The sequence below is a fragment of the Giraffa tippelskirchi genome, chromosome 11, assembly GCF_054371585.1.
Source record: "Giraffa tippelskirchi isolate mGirTip1 chromosome 11, T2T-mGirTip1v1.2.pri, whole genome shotgun sequence".
NCBI classification, from domain to species: Eukaryota; Metazoa; Chordata; class Mammalia; order Artiodactyla; family Giraffidae; genus Giraffa; species Giraffa tippelskirchi.
In genome coordinates, this window is record NC_137285.1 from 150357907 (window position 1) to 150378657 (window position 20751).

At 48.6% G+C, this 20751-nt stretch overlaps 1 protein-coding gene across 1 annotated transcript in view; it reads left to right on the forward strand.

Moving 5' to 3' along the window:
• Positions 1 to 11910: 11910 nt before the first annotated feature.
• The window catches only part of LOC145525308 (beta-galactosidase-1-like protein 2), a 33939-nt gene continuing 25098 nt past the window's right edge, over positions 11911 to 20751 (forward strand). Inside the window, exons 1-4 of the mRNA XM_081538100.1 lie at positions 11911 to 12065; positions 13261 to 13359; positions 13452 to 13649; positions 20682 to 20750. Of these exons, the coding sequence (XP_081394226.1) occupies positions 11911 to 12065; positions 13261 to 13359; positions 13452 to 13649; positions 20682 to 20750 (521 nt within the window). The remainder of the gene's footprint in view (positions 12066 to 13260; positions 13360 to 13451; positions 13650 to 20681; position 20751) is intronic.

Sequence of the window (20751 nt, forward strand, 5' to 3'; positions counted from 1 at the left end):
TCTGGGTCTGTTGGTTTTTTTCTTTCAAACAAATCTAATTTTATTATATGGAATTAAACATTTATTTAGACTTGGGTATTATAAACAAAAATACTCCTTGACCAAGCTGACTTTTTAAAAATAGGTCCCTTGGGACTTCCCTGGCGGTCCGGTGGCTAAGACTGTCTGCTCCCAGTGCAGGGGCCCTGGTTTCGATCCCTGGTCAGGGAACTAGGTCCCGCATGCCACGACGAGGACCAGGTGCAACCAAATCAATATTTAAAAACAAAAAACTTAAAAAAAAGTCCTTTAAATTTCTAATAGCTTTGTAAACTAACCACTGTTTATGATTTATGACAGCAGATTTAAATTCCTAAAGATGTAGACTTTTTAGAGAATGCTGTTATAAATGATCATCACATCAATTCATTTCATCCCTACAGAAAAAAATACCCAGAATATTTTTAAACTGCATATCAGCATTTCTTTTAAATCGTTTTATTTATTTTAGTTGGGGGCTAATTACTTTACAATATTGTAGTGGTTTTTGCCATACATTGACAATGCATGTCAGCATTTTGAGAAACCAATATATGCACCGTTAGCTACGCCGAGTTTCGCATGTGTCCTCTGAGGCCTGTGCTCAGCACAGCTGGGGAGCAGAGTGTAAGTGTTCTGCAGAGCTGAAGCTTCAGCCTCCAGAAGCCTGATCTGCAACGGTAGCACGGTGCTGCGGAAGAGAGAGCAGTCTGGCACATGTGCTTCAGAATTTGTGGAGAAGGTACGAATTCAAATTAAGCTGCTCTGATGATGTGTGTGTTCCTTAAAGATAGCCAAGAAAAGCAGCTTCGGGCAGGAAAGATGTGGGCTTTGTGTGGGAGTTGTTTATACTTTTGTTTCAGTGGAATGGAAAGAAGGCGTAAGTTGATTTTGGATGCAGCTTTATGTAAGCCAAGTGAAAGTGGCTCAGTCGTATCCAACGCACTGCGACCCCATGGACTATACACTCCGTGGAATTCTCCAGGCCAGAATACTGGAGTGGGTAGCCTTCCCCTTGTCCAGGGGATCTTCCCAACCCAGGGATGGAACCCAGGTCTCCAATATTGCAGGCAGATTCTTAACCAGTAGAGCCATAAGTGAAGCCCCAGGGTGGGTTTTATTTTGCAAGCAGTGGGTTTTATTGGGGAAGATCTGATGAGATTAACCCATTAGAGGAACATTCTGGGAAGGAATCTGAGTGGGGCAAGACAGGGCATGGGGCATGGCAGTCTGGCCTTGAGGCCGTCCAAGTGGTGCTGAGGCAGATGGAGACAGAGTGTGCTGCTGCCACGGGGCTTGGACAGCCTCCTGGGTGGTGCGATGCTTGCTTGCGCTCAGTTCTGACTCGAGGCCAGAGAAGTGTGAGGATCTGGCAGTCTGTGCGCAGGGGCAGGCTGCTGGGATCTCACATGGAACTCATGCTTTCCCTCCAGTTGTTTTCTGGAGCCCAGCCTCCCACCAGGGCTTCCCTGGTAGCTTAGCTGGTGAAGAATCTGCCTGCAACATGGGGAAGATCTAGGGAAGATCCCCTAGAGAAGGGAAAGGCTGCCACTCCAGTATTCTGGCCTGGAGAATCCTCATGGACTGTATAGTCCATGGCGTGACAGAGTCAGACACGATTGAGCAACTTTGACTATCACTGACAGCCTCCTGACAGCCTGGCTGTGGGCCCTGTGGCGGGAACACAGTGAACTGGGAGCTCACCTCTGTCACTGTCCTTTCAGCTGGTCCTAGATGAAACCAACAGAACAGAACAGACAGGTCCTGAGGATCTGCGCTGCCAGGGGCTCTGTGGGGGTGCACGATGCGCACAGGGGACCACAAGCCCCACCTTGGCAGGACCTGCCAGGCTGGGAGGCGCTCGGGCTGTGACTGAGGCACTGAAGCCTGCACAGAGCACCGGGCCTTCAGGTTCCTGAGCAGGTGACGTGGTGGCCTCAGTCACAGCCGCCTCTCCCAGTGGTCTGAGCACTTCCACCCCACCTCAGGCTGCTCCACTCTGAGCCCCTGTCCCAAGGGAGGGAAGCCCAACCACTCCTGTGTATGGATGTTTAAGCAGAGGAAGGTTTCAGTCATCTGTTAAAAATGCCTCCTTTATAGATTAGATAAATTTAAAACCCTGCCATGCCCAAGTCTGCTGCACCGAGCCCCTGCCCCTGCGGCAGTCCACTGCTGACTCGCACCTCCACAGGAGACACTCAAACACAGTTCTGTCTCAGTCTCTGGGGTCTCTGGGTATAAGCCCTCTTGGAGGAGGTCACGATTAGCCCCACCACAGAGCCGCCAGAACTTACACAGGACTGAGGAAGCAGACTCTGGGAGGGCACAGAGAGAACCTTATGCACCAGGACGCAGGGAAAGGAGCAGAGACCCCCCACAAGAGACTGACCCAGACTTGCCCGTGAGTGTCCAGGAGTCTCTGTCTGAGGTGTGGGTCGGCGGTGGCCTGCTGCGGGGTTGGGGCACTGAGTGTAGCAGTGCCTGCATGGGACCTTCTGAAGGAGGTCGCCATTATCCTCATTACCTCCGCCATAGTTTGGCCTCAAGTCCAACAACAGGGAGGGAACAAGGAGGGAAACAGCCCCGCCCATCAACAGAAAATGGGATTGAAGATTTCCTGAGCACGGCCCCGCCCATCAGAGCAGACCCAGCTTCCGCCTCAGTCAGTCTCTCCCATCAGGAAGCTTCCATGAGCCTCTTATCCTTCTCCATCAGTGGGCAGACAGACTGAAAACCACAATCACAGAAAGTAGCCAAACCTATCACACGGACCACAGCCTTGTCTAACTCAGTGAAACTATGAGCCGTGCCGTGTAGGGCCACACAGGATGGGCAGGTTACGGCAGAGAGTTCTGACAAAACGTGGTCCACTGGAGAAGGGCATGGCAAACCACTTCAGTGTTCTTGCCTTGAGAACCCCATGAACAGTATGAAAAAGCAAAAAGATAGAACACTGAAAGACGAACTCCCCAGGTCGGTAGATGCCCAATATGCTACTGGAGATCAGTGGAGAAATAACTCCAGAAAGAATGAAGGGATGGAGCCAAAGCAAAAACAACACCCAGTTGTGGATGTGACCGGTGATGGAAGCAAGGTCTGATACTGTAAAGAGCAATATTGCATAGGAACCTGGAATGTTAGGTCCATGAATCAAGGAAAACTGGAAATGGTCAAACAGGAGATGGCAAGAGTGAACATCGACATTTCAGTAATCAGTGAATTAAAATAGACCAGAATGGGCGAATTTAATTCAGATGACCATTATATCTACTACTGTAGATATAATGAAGAATCCCTTGGAAGAAATGGAGTAGCCATCATAGTCAACAAAAGAGTCCAAAATGCAGTAGTTGAATGTAATCTCAAAAATGACAGAATGATCTGTTTGTTTCCAAGGCAACCCATTCAATATCACAGTAATCCAAGTCTATGCCCCGACCAGTAATGCTGAAGTTGAACGGTTCTATGAAGACCTACAAGACCTTCTAGAACTAACACCAAAAAAAGATGTCCTTTTCATTATAGGGGACTGGAATGCAAAAATAGAAAGTCAGGAAACACCTGGAGTAACAGGCAAATTTGGCCTTGGAGTACAGAATGAAGCAGGGCAAAGGCTAATAGAGTTCTGCCAAGAGAACGCACTGGTCATAGCAAACACCCTCTTCCAACAACACAAGAGAAGACTCTACACATGGACATCACCAGATGGTCAACACCAAAATCAGAGCGATTATATTCTTTGCAGCCAAATTTGGAGAAGCTCTATACAGTCAGCAAAAACAAGACTGGGAGCAGACTGTGGCTCAGATCATGAACTAAATCATTGCTAAATTCAAACTTACGTTGAAGAAAGTAGGGAAAACCACTAGACCATTCAGGTATGACCTAAATCAATTCCTTTACAATTATACAGTGTAAGTGAGAAACAGATTCAAGGGATTAGATCTCATAGACAGAGTGCCTGAAGACCTATGGACGGAGGTTCGTGACATTGTACAGGCTGTAGTGATCAAGGCCATCCCCAAGAAAAAGAAATGCAAAAGGGAAAAATGGCTGTCTGAGGAGACCTTACAAATAGCTGAGGAAAGAAGAGAAGCAAAAAGCAAATGAAAAAAGGAAAGATACACTCATTTGAATGCAGACTTCCAAAGAATAGCAAGAGGAGATAAGAAAGCCTTCCTCAGCGATCATTGCAAAGAAATAGAGGAAAACAACAGAATGGGAAAGACTAGAGATCTCTTCAAGAAAATTAGAGATACCAAGGGAACATTTCATGCAAAGATAGGCTCGATAAAGGACAGAAATGGTATGGACCTAACAGAAGCTATTAAGAAGAAGTGGCAAGAATACACAGAAGAACTATGCAAAAAAGATCTTCATGACCCAGATAACCATGATGGTGTGGTCACTCACCTAGAGCCAGACATCCTGGCATGCAAAGTCAAGTAGGCCTTAGAAAGCATCACTACGAACAAAGCTAGTGGAGGTGATGGAATTCCAGCTGAACTATTTCAAACTCTAAAAGATGATGCTGTGAAAGTGCTGCACTCAATATGCCAGCAAATTTGGAAAACTCAGCAGTGGCTGCAGGACTGGAAAAGGTCAGTTTTCATCCCAATCCCAACGAAAGGCAATGCCAAAGAATGCTCAGAGACTACTACACGATTGCACTCATCTCACACCATAGCAAAGTAATGCTCAAAGTTCTCCAAGCCAGGCTTCAACAGTAAGTGAACCGTGAACTTCCAGATGTTCAAGCTGGATTTAGAAGAGGCAGAGGAACCAGAGATCAAATTGCCAACATCCGTCAGATCATCGAAAAAGCAAAGAGAGTTCCAGAAAAACATCTACTGCTTTATTGACTATGCCAAAGTCTTTGATTGTGTGGATCACAACAAACTGTGGAAAATTCTTATAGAGAAGGGAATACCAGACCACCAACCTGCCTCCTGAGAAATCTGTATGCAGGTCAAGAAGGAACAGTTAGAACTGGACATGGAACAACAGACTGGTTCCAAATCGGGAAAGGAGTATGTCAAGGCTGTATATTGTCACCCTGCTTATTTAACTTATATGCAGAGTACATCATGAGAATCGCTGGGCTGGATGAAGCACAAGCTGGAATCAAGATTGCCGGGAGAAATATCAATAATCTCAGATATGCAGATGACACCACCTTTATGGCAGAAAGTGAAGAGGAACTAAAGAGCCTCTTGATGAAAGTGAAAGAGGAGCGTGAAAAAGTTGGCTTAAAACTCAACATTCAGAAAACTAAGATCATGGCATCTGGTCCCATTACTTCATGGCAAATGAGGAAACAGTGGAAACAGTGGCTGACTTTATTTTTGAGGGATCCAAAATCACTGCAGATGATGACGGCAGCCATGAAATTAAAAGACACTTGCTCCTTGGAAGAAAAGCTATGACCAATCTAGACAGCATATTAAAAAGAGACATTGCTTTGCCAACAAAGGTCCATCTAGTCAAGGCTATGGTTTTTCCAGTAGTCATGTATGGATGTGAGAGTTGAACTATAAAGAAAGCTGAGTGCTGAAGAATTGATGCTTTTGAACTGTGGTGTTGGAGAAGACTCTTAAGAGTGAGTCCCTTGGACTGCAAGGAGATCCAACCACTCCATCCTAAAGGAAATCAGTCCTGAATATTCACTGGAAGGACTGATGCTGAAAGTGAAACTAGAATACTCTGGCCACCTCATGCGAAGAGCTGACTTATTTGAAAAGACCTTGACGTTTGGAAAGATTGAAGGCAGGAGGAGAAGGGGACGACAGAGGATGAGATGGTTGGATGGCATCACCGACTCGATGGACATGAGTTTGAGTAAACTCTGGGAGTTGGTGATGGACAGGGAGGCCTGGCGTGCTGCAGTCCATGGAGTTGCAAAGTCAGACACGACTGAGCAACTGAACTGAAGTGACCTCCTCTTGGGCACATTTCGACAAGAGAAGGGCATGACTAAGCTGAATGCAATTGCCATCAATGTCCCGTTAAAGCAGTTCTGTTCATTTCACCTAAGAGAAGAGGAGTCATTTCTCAAGGATCAAAGTTTGTCTTTGTAAATGACTAATTTCTTTAAGCCACTGAAGACAGCCCCTGGCCACTCCCTGGTCCCCAAGCTGCACCTGCGCTCCAGACAGCCTGGATTCTCCTCATCTTCATCACTGATGCTGCTGTTTCCCTTGAATCAGGAGGACTCTCCTTCATCAGATGGTTCCCTAAATTATGTGTTCACTCAACAAACACTAAGTGCCTGTCATAACATGAGTGTCTTTGTAAGAAAAAAAAAAAGGATTTTTATATAGACTCCTCCTGACCTAACAATTACTTCATTACAAGCACTTATTTTCCACCAATGGCAAGTTGATTGAGAATAGCGTTTTCTGTCACATACAAATTGTTGTTCAGGGAGACTAATGCTTGCGTCTTCAACTAAGTCTAGTCCTTGCTGATGGTTGAACAGTGCTGGGTGCAGTGGTCATGGCGTGGCCAAGAGCTGGGCCTGGGACATGAGTCCACTTAAATTACTGTTCTTGATGGAAAGCGCTCGCTTATCTATCACTTGCCTCCACTGAGGGCCAGCTCGTCTGGCTGGGACCGGAGCCTGCGGTGTGGGTGCCCTGTGCTGGCCCAGAGGACTGCCTGGCCCGCTGCCCCCAGCGGAGATGCCTCCCATCATCTGCCCTCCCCCAGCCGGCCCGGCTCCCAGCCCTTTCTGAACGGCAGCGGACATCCCCGCTGGAGCCAGCCTCCCGGCCCACCAGCTCTCAGAACCTGCATCAGCCTCAGAGGTAACTGAGTCCATTCCCCCTAAACATGGGTATGAGCCTTGTGAAGGTCTGCTCGCTCCTCATGAGCAGATCAGACCCCCCCGGGCCTTTTCCAGCGTCACCAGGTCTGGTGGCTGCTTGCTCCTCCAGCCGGGCCTGATGTCGGTCCCATCGTGTGCGGACCCCCAGCTGCCAGGGCGCAGGCTCTGGGCCTGAGTCATCACCATCAGCGGAGGGGAGCTGCTGTTCCCTCGCACCCAGGCCTTCAGGGAGGTCGCTGGCGTGGGAGCTGAGCCTTCCTCGGTCTGGTAGCCACTTTTAAGTCCCGGTCCATGGCCCCGAGAAAAAAGCTCAAGCAGCCACTGTCCTTACATCAGTGTCCTGAGGACAGAAGACTATGGCCACATGGTTTAGAACGGCCTGTGGCAACTGGTTACCATTTTAAAAACATAATGTTTTTATTAGAGTGTAATTGCTTTGCAAGCTTGTGTTAGTTTCTGCTGTACAACAAAGTGAATCAGCTATAAGTATACACATATTCCCTCCCTCCTGAGTCTCCTTCCCACCCCACAGCCCCATCCCACCCCCTTGGTCATCACAGAGCAGCGAGCGGAGTTCCCTGTGCTATACAGCAGCTCCCACTAGCTGTCTGTTTAACACATGGTCATGTGTATGTGTCAGTCCTAATCTCCCGGTTTATCCCACCGTCCCCTTCCCTCCTGTGTCCACAGCTCCACTCTCTGCATCTGTGTCTCTATTCCTGCCCTGCAAATAGGTCCATCTGTACCTTTTTTTTTTTATAGAGTCCACATATGTGCATTAATATATAATGTGTGTTTTTCTCTTTCTGACCACTCTGTGTGACAGATTCCAGGTCTATGCACATCTCTACAAATGACCCAGCTTCGTTCCTTTACATGGCCGAGTAATATTCCATTGTGTGTATGTACTACGTCCCCTTTATCCATTCATGTCAGTGGACATCTAGGTTGCTCCCATGTTCCAGCTGTTGTAAATAGTGTTGCAGTGAACATTGGGGCACATGTTAAAAAATAACTTTTATCTTATGGAAGTTACTTAGGTAACACAGGACAGTGTTTGGAATGCAGTGAGCGTGTGTTAGTCACTCAGTCGTGTCCAGCTCTATGTGACCCATGGACTGTAGCCTGCCAGGGTCCTCTGTCCATGGGATTCTCCAGGCAAGAATATTGGAGTGAGTTGCCGTTGCCTTCTCCAGGGGATCTTCCCAACCCAGGGACTGAACCCAGATCTCCTGCATTGCAGACAGACTCTTTACCATCTGAGCCACTATAGGGGAAGCTACTATATTGGAATACAGTGGGTTCTCAATAAAATATTCTTTAACTTAATGAATAAATAAAAGTGAAAGTGCGGTATTGTCCAGAAAGGAAAATTCTCTAATTTTTTCAGGCCCCTGAAGAGAGATAGTGAACAATATTGAAATACCTTGTGCTTAAGTGGGATCTAATTATAACTTGATGAACTTGATGAAATGATTCTAAAATTAATCTGGAGTAGCACATGAATAAACAGGAAGCCTCCTTAAAGAGAATAACAAAGTCACAGACTCGAGCTATGAAATATGCTGTGTTGTGTAATAATATTCAGATCTGTAGAAAGCAAATAGAAAGGATAAGACTCATGAGATGTGTGAGGCATAGACAAGCCCTCTGCGGGACGTGTCAGACTTGGGTGATGTAGGTAGATCACCTGCTGTGAACACGGAAAGGGACGGAAGGACCAAGCTTGGACTGAGTATTTAGGATCCCTCCTCAACTTCTGCAGCTGCTTACCTCACTCTAGTCCCAGCTCTGTGCGTAGGGCTGACAGTCCGCAGTGAGGTCTAATTCCTGCACCCGCTGGGGATACTCATGCTGCCCACAGGGTCCTCGACTGCAGAGCACACATGAGTCCTGCAGCCGCCCTGCAGACTGAGCGGAGAGCTACAGCCGCCAGCCGCTCTCGGGGAGGGGGGCGGTGTGTGACCTCGGCCCAGGCAGCTTCTTTCCGAGGGGGCACTGCGTCCTCCTAACCACACCGTCACAGGACTCCGGCGGAGTCCGTCTGTCCACTGGCACTCTGTCCTGAGAGTGTTACCCACTCCATCTCTCGCTTCTCACTCTGTGTTTTAAATTTACTTATTAAACCATGTGATCTGAGTCAATTTGATCTGTAAGACTTTCTGTTCCTTGACCTTTGGGATAATTTGTTGGTAGTATACTTAGAGGCCAATATTGCATCGAAGTAAGTTCCCAAACAAAACTCATTGAAATGTTAAAGCACACACTGACTGGCCCAGAGGCCAGGAGCACAGGCTCTGGAGCCCCGTCGCAGGGACGGAGACTGGGGTCCGCCGCTGACTGCTGCGTCGCCTTGGGCAGGTTACCTGAGCGCGCTCTGCCTCAGTTCCTTTTTTTTTATTGTGCTGCATGTCTTTTGGGATCTTTGTTCGTCAACTAGGGATCAAACCCTCACTTTAGCAGTGATAACAAACAGTCCTAACCACTGGTTTGCCAGGGAATTTCCTGCCTGAGTTCCTCAATCTGTGAAATAGGAATAAAAAGAGCACTAGCTGATAAAGCTGATAAGTGAGTTCACAGGTAGTGAGTTTAGAACTGTGTCTGGCCCTGTGTAAGTTCTTTTTGCAAGTTGGATCTGGTCAGACAGACTCAGTGGAATAAAAGGAATAAAATACAAAATCAAAAGCAGATAAAAGTATATGAGAATTTAGTATGTGATAAAGGTCTTTGCAAACTAATGAGGGAAGAATTACATTTGGGAGAAATCTGTCAGCTATTTGGAAAAAAATGAAAGATTCATCTACCTTTCAATCTTATATTAACATAAATTTTGACGAACCAGAGATTTAAATGAAGAAACAAGCTGCAGAAACATTAGAAGAAAACATAGGCACCATGGAGTAATCTACAGAACTACTGCCATAGAAGACGTTTAGATCTTAAATGGCAGAACTATAATAAGAGCTACAATCAATACCCAGTGAGCAAATATTAACATTTAATATATGCATACAAGCAACAACAGATGTTTTGTAGGAGCACATACAACAAATGATACACATCCTTCAGAATCCGGGGGACTGATTCTAGAACCTCCTAAGACACCCAAGTCCACAGGTGTTCAGGTCGCTCACCGTCAGTCCTCTGTATCCCCAGATGCGGAACTCGCAGTCAGACTGAAATGCTGGGCATGAAGGCCCAGGAAGAGCAGAGCTGGGGAAACAGCTGCATCCACTCCGCAGGCAGCCTGCACGGAGCTGGCCGCCACTTATTCGCTTTCGCTTCCAGAGCAACGTGCTACATGACAGGGGTTAGCAAAGCCTCATGACCAGCAAAGCTAGTGGGGGTGATGGAATTCCAGCTGAATTATTTCAAATCCTAAAATATGATGGGTTAAGTGCTGCACTCAATATGCCAGCACATTTGCAAAACTCAGCAGTGGCCACAGGACTGGAAAAGGTTGGTTTTCATTCCAATCCCAAAGAAGTGCAATGCCAAAGAATGTTCCAACTCCAGTACAACTGTGCTCATTTCACATGCTAGCAAGGTAATGCTCAAAATCCTTCATGTCAGGCTTCAACAGTATGTGAACTAAGAAATTCCAGATATACAAGTGGATTTAGAAAAGGCAGAGGAACCAGAGATCAAATTGCCAACACCCACTGGATCATAGAAAAAGCAAGAGAGTTCCAGAAAAACATCTACTTCTGCTTCATTGACTACGTCAAAGCCTTTGACTATGTGGATTACAAGAAATTGTGGAACATTCCAAAAGAGATGGGAATACCAGACCACCTTACCTGCCTCTTGAGAAATCTGTATGCAGGTCAAGAAACAACAGTTAGAACAGGACATGAAAAAACAGACTGGTTCCAAATTGGGAACAAGGCTGTGTATTGTCACCCTGCTTATTTAACTTATATGCAGAGTACATCATTCGAAATGCTGGGCTGGATGAAGCATAAGCTGGAATCAAGATTCTTGGGAGAAATATCAATAACCTCAGATATGCAGATGACACCACTCTTATGGCAGAAAGCAAAGAAGACCTAAAGAGCCTCTTGATGAAAGTGAAAGAGGAGGGTGAAAAAGCTAGCTTAAAACTCAACATTCAGAAAACTAAGATCATGGCATCTGGTCCCATCAGTTCATGGCAAATTATTGGGGGGAAAATGAAAACATGACTTTATTTTCTTGGGCTCCAAAATCAGTGCATATGGTAACTGCAGCCATGAAATTAAAAGACGCTTGCTCCTTGGAAAAAAAGCTATGACCAACCTAGACAACATTTTAAACAGCAGAGACATCACTTTGCCAACAAAGGTCCATCTAGTCAAAGCTATGGTTTTTCCAGTAGTCACTTATGGATGTGCGAGTTGGGCTATAAAGAAAGCTGAGCACCGAAGAATTTATGCTTTTGAACTGTGGTGTTGGAGAAGACTCTTGAGAGTCCCTTGGACTGCAACAAGATCAACTCAGTAATCCTAAAGGAAATCAGTCCCGAATGTTCATTGGAAGGACTGATGCTGAAGCAGAAGCACCAATACTTTGGCCACCTGATGCGAAGAGCTGACTCATTGGAAAAGACCCTGATGCTGGGAAAGATTGAGGGCAGGAGGAGAAGGGACGACAGAGGATGCGATGGTTGGATGGCATCACCGACTCAGTGGACTTGAGTTTGAGCAAACTTCAGGAAATGGTTGAAGGACAGGGAAGCCTGGCGTGCTGCAGTCCATGGGGTCCCAAAGAGTGGGACACGACTGAGCGACTGAACAACAAAGCTGCTCTCAGAGCCTGAATCCGGATCAGCACAGACCAGCCGGCAGGGCTGTAGCCTAGCCGGTTGCCCCGCGGGGGAAGGGGCGGGCCCGCGCAGGTGTGTCCGCGCTGGTGAGCCCCCAGCCCCGCCCACGGCCCCGCCCCTCACGCCTCACTCTGCTCAGATTCCCGCCGTGCAGGTCCGGCGGGTCTGGAGCCAGAAGAGCTCCGCGCTTGAGGTTCGCTGGCGCGGCCGGGGACTTGGCGGTTTCAGGGTCGGTCATTCAAGAGCCCGACCTGCCCCGGGGATGTCGCCTTGCCTGAGAGGCTCTCTGGCTGGACCCCGAGTCCAGGAAAGGACCTTCCTGCTCTCAGAGCCTCGCGCAGGGACGTGCGGCGACCGTGCCCAGGGGGATGGCCGCTACCACGCGGGGTCCGGGGTGGGGGTGCAGATGGAGGAGGGGTGCAGGAGGGGGAGGGGTGCAGGAGGGGAGACAGGTGCAGGAGGGGAGACAGGTGCAGGAGGGGAGGGGTGCAGGAGGGGAGACAGGTGCAGGAGGGGAGACAGGTGCAGGAGGGGAGGGGTGCAGGAGGGGAGACAGGTGCAGGAGGGGAGACAAGTGCAGGAGGGGGAGGGTGCAGGAGGGGAGACAGGTGCAGGAGGGGAGACAGGTGCAGGAGGGGAGGGGTGCAGGAGGGGAGACAGGTGCAGGAGGGGAGACAGGTGCAGGAGGGGAGGGGTGCAGGAGGGGAGACAGGTGCAGGAGGGGAGACAGGTGCAGGAGGGGAGGGCTGCAGGAGGGGAGACAGGTGCAGGAGGGGAAACAGGTGCAGGAGGGGAGGGGTGCAGGAGGGGAGACAGGTGCAGGAGGGGAGGGGTGCAGGAGGGGGAGACAGGTGCAGGAGGGGAAGGGTGCAGGAGGGGAGGGGTGCAGGAGGGGAGACAGGTGCAGGAGGGGAGGGGTGCAGGAGGGGTGACAGGTGCAGGAGGGGGAGGGGTGCAGGAGGGGAGACAGGTGCAGGAGGGGAGACAGGTGCGGGAGGGGTGCAGGAGGGGAGACAGGTGCAGGAGGGGAGACAGGTGCAGGAGGGGGAGGGGTGCAGGAGGGGCAGGGGTCCTGGCGGTGAGGGTGGGTCTCGGAGGGAGATGGGTGGGTGCCGGCCGCCCAGAGTCCGCAGTGGGTTGGGCATCGCTTGGGTCCTGAGAGAGGCCACGATGGGCCGTTGGTCTACAGGGAGCTCCGGAGGAGGCCCAGGGGTGGGGCCCTGGTGGTTTGGGGGTCCCTCTCCTTATGTGCTCCCCTGGGGACGGGCTGTTGGGGGAGCAGGTCTAGGACGGGGGTCGTCTGCACTGTGAGTCTGAGGCCTGTCACTTGGAGCTGGGTCCACCCTCCCCGCGACCTCCCTGACCACCCCCGCTGCCAGGTCCCCGGGGACACCCCTCATTCCTAGGTGGGCCCCCACGGTGGCTTCTGTTCCCTGAAGAAAGTCATGGGCCATGGGCCACGGGCCTTGGCGTGTCTGTGGAATCCAGGGGTAGTTGTGCGGGACTGCCCCCCAGCAGCCCCTGGCCCCTCATCCTCCAAGGCCTCGCCTCTCCTGGGCAGCCGCTCCTTCCTGGCCTGGGGCCCTGACCTCTGTCCATCCTGTCTGTCTAGCATGCAGGCCTTCTTGTTCTTGGTGAGGCTGGCGAGCCTCCTGGGCCTGACTTCTAGGTTCCTGGTTATGTCTGCGTTGCAAGAAGGGCTCCCAGAGAGGTAGGTCTGAGGGCAGGGCCCTGAAGGAGAGACCCTCGCGGTGGGCCCACCTCTGTGGGATGGGATGTCACGTGCCTCCTGTGTCCCTGCAGCGTGGTCCAGGCCCTCCTGAGGCCCTCACACGTCAGTGACCGGCCTGTGGGTCTGCAAGTGAGGGGCTCCAACTTCACGCTGGGGAATACGCCTTTCCTCATCCTGTCAGGCACCATCCACTACTTCCGGGTGCCCCGGGACTACTGGAAGGACAGCCTCCTGAAGCTGAGGGCCTGCGGCTTCAACACCGTCACCACGTGAGTGCGGGCTGCCGCGGCCCTTGCACCAGTCTGTGCTCGGTGTTGCAGGCCCCCGGTCTCCGCTGTGAGTGGAGCCCATTCCTGCGGCCATGAGGCCGTCTGTCTCAGCAGGCTTGCTCCGGCCTGTACACCACAGTCTCCTGTCCCAGGCTACGGCAGCCCAGCCGTCCCCTCAGTCCCTGGGGGTCTAGGCAGCAGGCCCCAGTCCTCCTTGGAGAGCTGTCCTGTGGTCAGAGTCAGCCCAGTGATGAGTCCCAGGGAAAATCCTGTCTCACTGAGAATCAGGCCTGGAGAATCCTGTGATTACCCTCATTCTATTCACTGAAGCGAAGAAAGAACAAACATACTGGATTTCTTTTCCACCTTCTAAGCTTGGAAAGTGCCCATCCGTTATTGTTTGGATAGTTCTATTTATGTCCTTTTCAGTGACTTGATTTTTAAAGTATAAGATTAGAAAAAAAAAAACAACCTGTATTTTAAATATTTGGAATTTAATTTGGCAAAGGATGGGGGATGAAGTTTTAAAGCATTTCCCCCCAAGTTGTCATAAAACCTTTTACACATCACATCATTTTCCTTCTTTGTTTCCTCATTGCTGTTGCTTTTGTATAGCAGTGATTCAGACATTGAAATTTCATGAACTGTTACATTCTATAAAAACAGGGAATCACTATGCTGTACACCTGGAAATAATATACTACTGAAATCAATGAGACTTCCATAAAAGTTGTCATGAACTAGTAAAAATCTTAAAACATTTGTGGTTGAAATAAGACTGCCAAGTTTTGTCTGTTTTAGTATCCTTGTTAAGAAATATAAAAATTATCACCATTGTTTCATAAACTATAAGACGCTCTGAGTCACTCAAAGCAGAACATTATCTCCGAATAAAGCAGCAGCACAGTGCATGCATTTTGTAGAAAAGATTGCACTCTCTTTATATATATATATATACATACATTTTTTACATTGAAGTATGGTTGATTTACAAAAGTTTTTGTAGAAAGTGTTAGTCGCTCAGTCATGTCCAACTCTTCAACCCCATGGACTGTAACTTGCCAGGCTCCTCTGTCCATGGGATTCTCCAGGCAAGAATACTGGAGTGGGTTGCCATGCTCTTCTCCAGGGGATCTTCCCCACCCAGGGATTCAACCCAGGTCTCCCACATTGCAGGTAGATTCTTTACTATCTGAACCATCAAAGTTGTGCTAATTGCTACTCTACAGCAAAGAGACTCAGTTATACACATACATACATTTTAAAATCATTTTCATTATGGTTTATTCTGGGAGATTGGGTAAATTTCCCTGTGCTATAGTGAAAGTTGCTCAGTTGTGTCTGACTCTTTGTGACCCCATGGACAGTCCATGAAATTCTCCAGGCCTTCTGGAGTGGGTAGCCTTTTCCTTCTCCAGGGGACCTTCCCAACCCAGGGATCGAACCCAGGTCTCCCACATTGCAGGCGGGTTCTTTACCAGCTGAGCCACAAGAGAAGCCCAAGTACACTGGAGTGGGTAGCCTGTCCCTTCTCCAGCAGATCTTCCCGACCCAGGAATCGAACCAGGGTCTCCTGCATTACAGGCAGATTCTTTACCAGCTGAGCTATCAGGGAAGCCCAGTGCTATAGAGTAAGACCTTATTTTTATCTATTCTAAATGTGACAGTTTGCATCTACTAACCCTAAACTCCCAGTTCATCCCTCTCCCTCCCTCCCCCCTTTTTAGTTAGAGTATATTTGCTTTACAATGTGTGTCAGTTTCTGCTGTACAACAATGTGAATCAGCTATAAGTATACACATATCCCTCCCTCTTGAGCCTTCTTCCCCCTCTCCATCCCAGCCCCGAGCTGAGCTCCCTGTGCTACGTAGCACCTTCCCACAAGCTGTCTGTTTAACACATAGTCATGTATATATTGGGGTTTCTCTTGTGGCTCAGATGGTAAAGTATCTGCCTGCAACATGGGAGACCTGGGTTCGATCCCTGGGTCAGGAAGATCCCCCAGAGAAGGGAATGGCAACCCACTCCAGTATTCTCGCCTAGAGAATTCCATGGATGGAGGAGCCTGGCGGGCTACAGCCCATGGAGTCGAAAAGAGTCGGACACGACTGGGCAGCTGACACTCTCGCTTTCTTCACTGTAATGTCAGTCCCACTCTCTCAGTTCACCCCACCCTCTCCTTCCCCCACGCAGCCCCATGCCCACGAGTCCCTGCTCATCATCCGCGTCTCTGTTCCTGCCCTGCAGATTGAGCTTTCTAGATTCCATTTACATGTGTTAATAGACGAGAGTGATTTTTCTCTCTCTGACTTTCTCCACTCTGTGCGACAGACACTGACAACCAGTCGTCGGCCACAGTATCACAGGAAGAAACCTGGAGACTGACAGTCAGACCTGCTGACTCAGGAGGGTGTGAGCACAGCAGGGTGGCGCCCGGCTCAGCAAGGGCTTGGGGGGCCTTCTGTAAGGTGGGGTCCAGCCTGAGAGCCCTGAGGGGTCTAGGAAGAGCAGGCGCACGTTCGGGACCGGCAGCAGGGGTTAACTCGGGGTGGGGCTGGCACAGGGTTGGGGCATTTTAGCAGGGGCGTAGCTGGGCACAGCAAGGAGCCTGCGCGGTGCCGTGGACGCGAAGCCAGCCTTCACTCACAAGGGCCGCATTTTACAGCTGTCAGGTTACTTTTCTTTCTTTCAATCTTGGGCAGGTCTTCAGTCATGGAGTAATTTCGCAAGTGCTCTGTCCCAGGGCAGTGGATCTTGACCGCGCTTTGAGGACACAGAGGCGGGGTTTGGGTCCAGCCCATCTTCGGTTGCACCCTGTGACCCCCTCCTTCTTGTGCCATCACGGCACTTCCAGTTTATGATATCCTCTCATGCAGGTTTCTAAGTGTGTTGATCCTGCTTTGTGTTTGCGGAGCTTCCTGGATCTGTGGTTTGACAACTGCCCTTCACTTGGGAAGTTGTTAGGACTGTGTTATTTCTTGGACTGTTTCTTCTTCCCTTTCTCTCTTGACTCTCCTCTGGCGCTTCGGTCACATCTGTGCTGTCCCACAGGACTCGGACGCTGTCCTCTTCCCTTCCGTGTTCTTTCCTCTTCGCAGTTCAGTTTGGAAGGCGTTCCTGTCCTGCCTCAAGCTCACGCCTCCTTCCCGTGGCCGCGTGACAGCTGCGCCCATCCAGGCGCCAGCCTCTTGGGCTCCACTGGTTCCTTTTTATTTTTGAGTTTCCATCTCTGCTCATGTTGCCCACCTGCCTGCTGTCCACTTCCTCCTTTAGCACCTGAGGCTGAGTTGGTTTAAATTCCCAGTCTTGTAATTCCACAGTATCTCCCGCGTCGAAGCCTGGTTCTCATCTGCTTGGCCTCTTTAGCCGTGGTCTTTGTTTTTGCCTGTCTCACAGCTTTCTGTCGAAAGCTGGGCATGCTGGCATGGGCAAGCCAACCTAGTGCAGCAGACCTGAGGTGTTAGGTCTGTCTGGCGTGCGGGTGTGTAACTGGTTTCGGAGGAAGAACTTCTCCTCTTGTGTCCTTGCTTTTGTCTCCCCGCCGCTTTTGGCTTTTCCTGGAGATTCCCCCTAAGTAGGGCCGGAGTCCTAGAGCGCCTTTGGCTGTAACCCCTTCTGTCTTATGGGACCCTGTAGGCATGCTGCAAGGGGAGGGCTGAGGCCGAGTGCCGTCAGCCTCGGTGGTCTCTGCGCCCAGCTGAAGCGTGCAATGCCAGGTGTGCCTGCTTCTCTTTCTCCTGCTGGTCGTCTGGGGAACGTCCCCTGCAGCTCTGGCAACAGTACTCTCAGCTAAGCGCGGGCATTTGTCAAGGACAGAAGAGCCTGGACATGCTTTAAACTGCCCACCCTCCCCTAACCCTGTGGGAAGGGAGAGGGATTTGTCTTAGACCTTCGCAGCAAGAACCCTGGGGCTTCCGCACGTTTTGACTCTCAAGCTCATCTATACAGAGCCTCCGGCGAGCTGTCGCTTACAGATTAAGTGTTGCTACCAACCCCGGCTCTGGCAGCCAGCTTCAGCCCTGGACATCTGCTCTGGATGAATGCGGTCACCTGTGTTAGGAGCCTTCTCGGAGAAGCAGGGCCAGCGGGTGTGTGTGTGTGTGTGTGTGTGTGTGTGTGTGTGTGTGTGTGTGAATGCGGTCACCTGTGTTAGGAGCCTTCTCGGAGAAGCAGGGCCAGCGGGTGTGTGTGTGTGTGTGTGTGTGTGTGTGTGTGTGTGTGTGTGTGTGTGTGTGTGTGTGTGTGTGAATGCGGTCACCTGTGTTAGGAGCCTTCTCGGAGAAGCAGGGCCAGCGGGTGTGTGTGTGTGTGTGTGTGTGTGTGTGTGTGTGTGTGTGTGTGTGTGTGTGTGTGTGTGTGTGTGTGTGTGTGTGAATGCGGTCACCTGTGTTAGGAGCCTTCTCGGAGAAGCAGGGCCAGCGGGTGTGTGTGTGTGTGTGTGTGTGTGTGTGTGTGTGTGTGTGTGTGTGTGTGTGTGTGTGTGTGTGAGATAAGGAACTGGTCGTGCAGCGATGCCTGCAGAGACATCCCAAGATCTTGCGGTTGGCGAGCTGGAGCGGATTCCAGCCCGAGTGATGGCAGGTGTTGGGAGGGGGTGGTGAGACCTGAATCCAAGCTCAGCAGTCAGGTGTTGTTGGGGGGGGTGGCACAGGGTGTGGAATGTTTGGCCCAAGTTACCTGGTACACCCTCACTGGTAGTGTTGAGTTCAGTCACTCAGTCACGTGTGACTCCTTGCAACCCCATGGGCCACAGTACGCCAGGCCTCCCTGTCCATCACCAGCTCCCAGAACTTGCCCAAACTCATGTCTATCGAGTCAGTGATGCCATCCAACCATCTCATTCTCTGTCATCCCCTTCTCCTCCTGCCTCCTCCTGGAAGAATTTTCCACAGTTTGTTGTAATCCACACAGTCAAAGGCTTTGGCGTAGTCAGTAAAGCAGAAGTAGATGTTTTTTCTGGAACTCTTGCTTTTTTGATGATCCAGCAGGTGTTGGCAATTTGATCTCTGGTTCCTCTGCCATTTCTAAATCCAGCTTGAACATCTGGAAGTTCACAGTTCATGTACTGTTGAAGCCTGGCTTCATCGCTGTCTTGTACTCATTTTCATAGTCACATTTTATTGAAGTTTGGCATGTGTCCAATATATAAGCATTGAGCTCCATGAGCTTAGTCACATGAACATGCTCCTGGTGACGTGTTACTAATTACTAGGTAACTTGGGCCAAATGTAGCCTGGCAACGTGCCCGCATCTCAGAAGCTCTCCCATTGCCTGCAGTCAGGACCACCCAGCAAAGGAGTGGCAGAGCTTGTTTTCCCAGCACGTCCATCACTTTGGCCTCTTTTGAACTTTATGCACCTGGAATTGTACGGTCTTTACTCCTGTGTCTGATCTTCTGCTCAGGATCCTGCTTGTGAGATTCCTCCACGATCTGCCACATTTTAGCTTGTTCATTCCCATCACTGTGTGTAATTCCATCAAAAACCACACCAACGCATGTTCTTTTGGTCTAACGTGTAGTTCAGGTCCAATTTTTCTTATTGATTTTCTGTCTGGATGATGTGTCCATTGTTAAAAGTGGGATATGGAATCATTTTTTAAGGATCTTGGGTTTGTTCCCTAAGTTCTTATATCAAGTTCTTTATCTAAAGCCTTAAATTCCTAACTTGTCGTCTTCTCTAAACTAGCGCGCTGGCCCTACAGAATCTCCCATCATGTGTTTACATCCCACTCTTCTTTGCACTGTGCTGTGTCATGCGTTTATTTTTATAAACTATGAAATTCATGATACATTTTTTCCTGGTTTTAACATCTAATTATATTTGAGATAAACTTAAGGTGACAAACATATCTTTTCATTTGCCCGTATGTTTCCCTTTTTGCTGCTCTTCATTCATTTGTACAGATCTACCAGGTATCATATCCTTCTGCTGAGAGACTTCCTGAAACCAGCTGATTATGAATTATCTTAGATTTCATTTCTTTGAAAAATATTTCTCTTTCATCTTAAATTTTGAGGGATAATTTCACTGGGTATAGAATTTTAGGCTGATTTTGTTGTTGTTGTTTGGGGCTTTATTTTCAGTACCTTAAATATGTCTCTTTGTTGTCTTCTGACTTACACATTATCTGATTGCACATCTTCTATACTTCTTATCTTTTTAAAAAACTTGTTTGTATAATTTCTTGTTTTCCTCCCTCTGGTTGCTTCTAAGACGTTTTTCTTTGTCATTGCTCTTCAACTATTTGCTTCTGGTGCACCATGGTGCAGATTTTTCCCCCCTACTTGTGGTTCATTGAGATTCTTGGGTCTGTAGGTTTATGGTTTTAATCAATTTACCAAAATTTGGTAAAACTTCCTATTTCTTCTAGTAATTTTATCTCCCCCTTTTCCCCTGGGACTTGGACTTCTTGATAAGATCCCACATATTACTGATGCTTTGTTCATTTTAACGTTTAGTGTTTTTTCCTGTTTTCCAGTTTGGGTAACTTCTTTTGCTCTGTCTTAAAATATCCTGGGATTCTGTCCCTATTTCTGTTCTGTTGTTAGTATCAGTGGTATATGTTTAATTTCCTGCTCTTAATTGCATCTAGAGTATTTTTGATTTCAGATATTATATTTTTTAAAATTTAGAAGTTTCTTTGGGATCTTTTTTATATCTTCCATTTTCTTCATTATGGCCATGCTTTTATTTACTTATTAAAGATACAGTATATGTTTGTTATGCCTTTTTAATCTTTTTTTTTTGCCAGTTTCAACCTATATGTCATTTCTGGGTTTATCTCTGTTGCTCATTTTTTTTTTCTGGCTTATGCGTCATATTTTTCTGGATTTTTTTGTTTGTTTGTTTTGGAGAGTGAGTTTGGCATACCTAGTAAACTTTAAATGGATATACTGGGTATTGTGAAGGCTATACGGTTGGTTGCTGGATTTCATTTTGTATTCATTTAAATAATATTGTATAATCTAATATTATATAATTTATAATTGTAAAATATAAAGTTTTTACATTTTTCTTTTTTCTGTTTCAGGCATGTTCCCTGGAACCTTCATGAACCAAGAAGAGGCCAGTTTCACTACACTGGAAACCTGGATTTGACG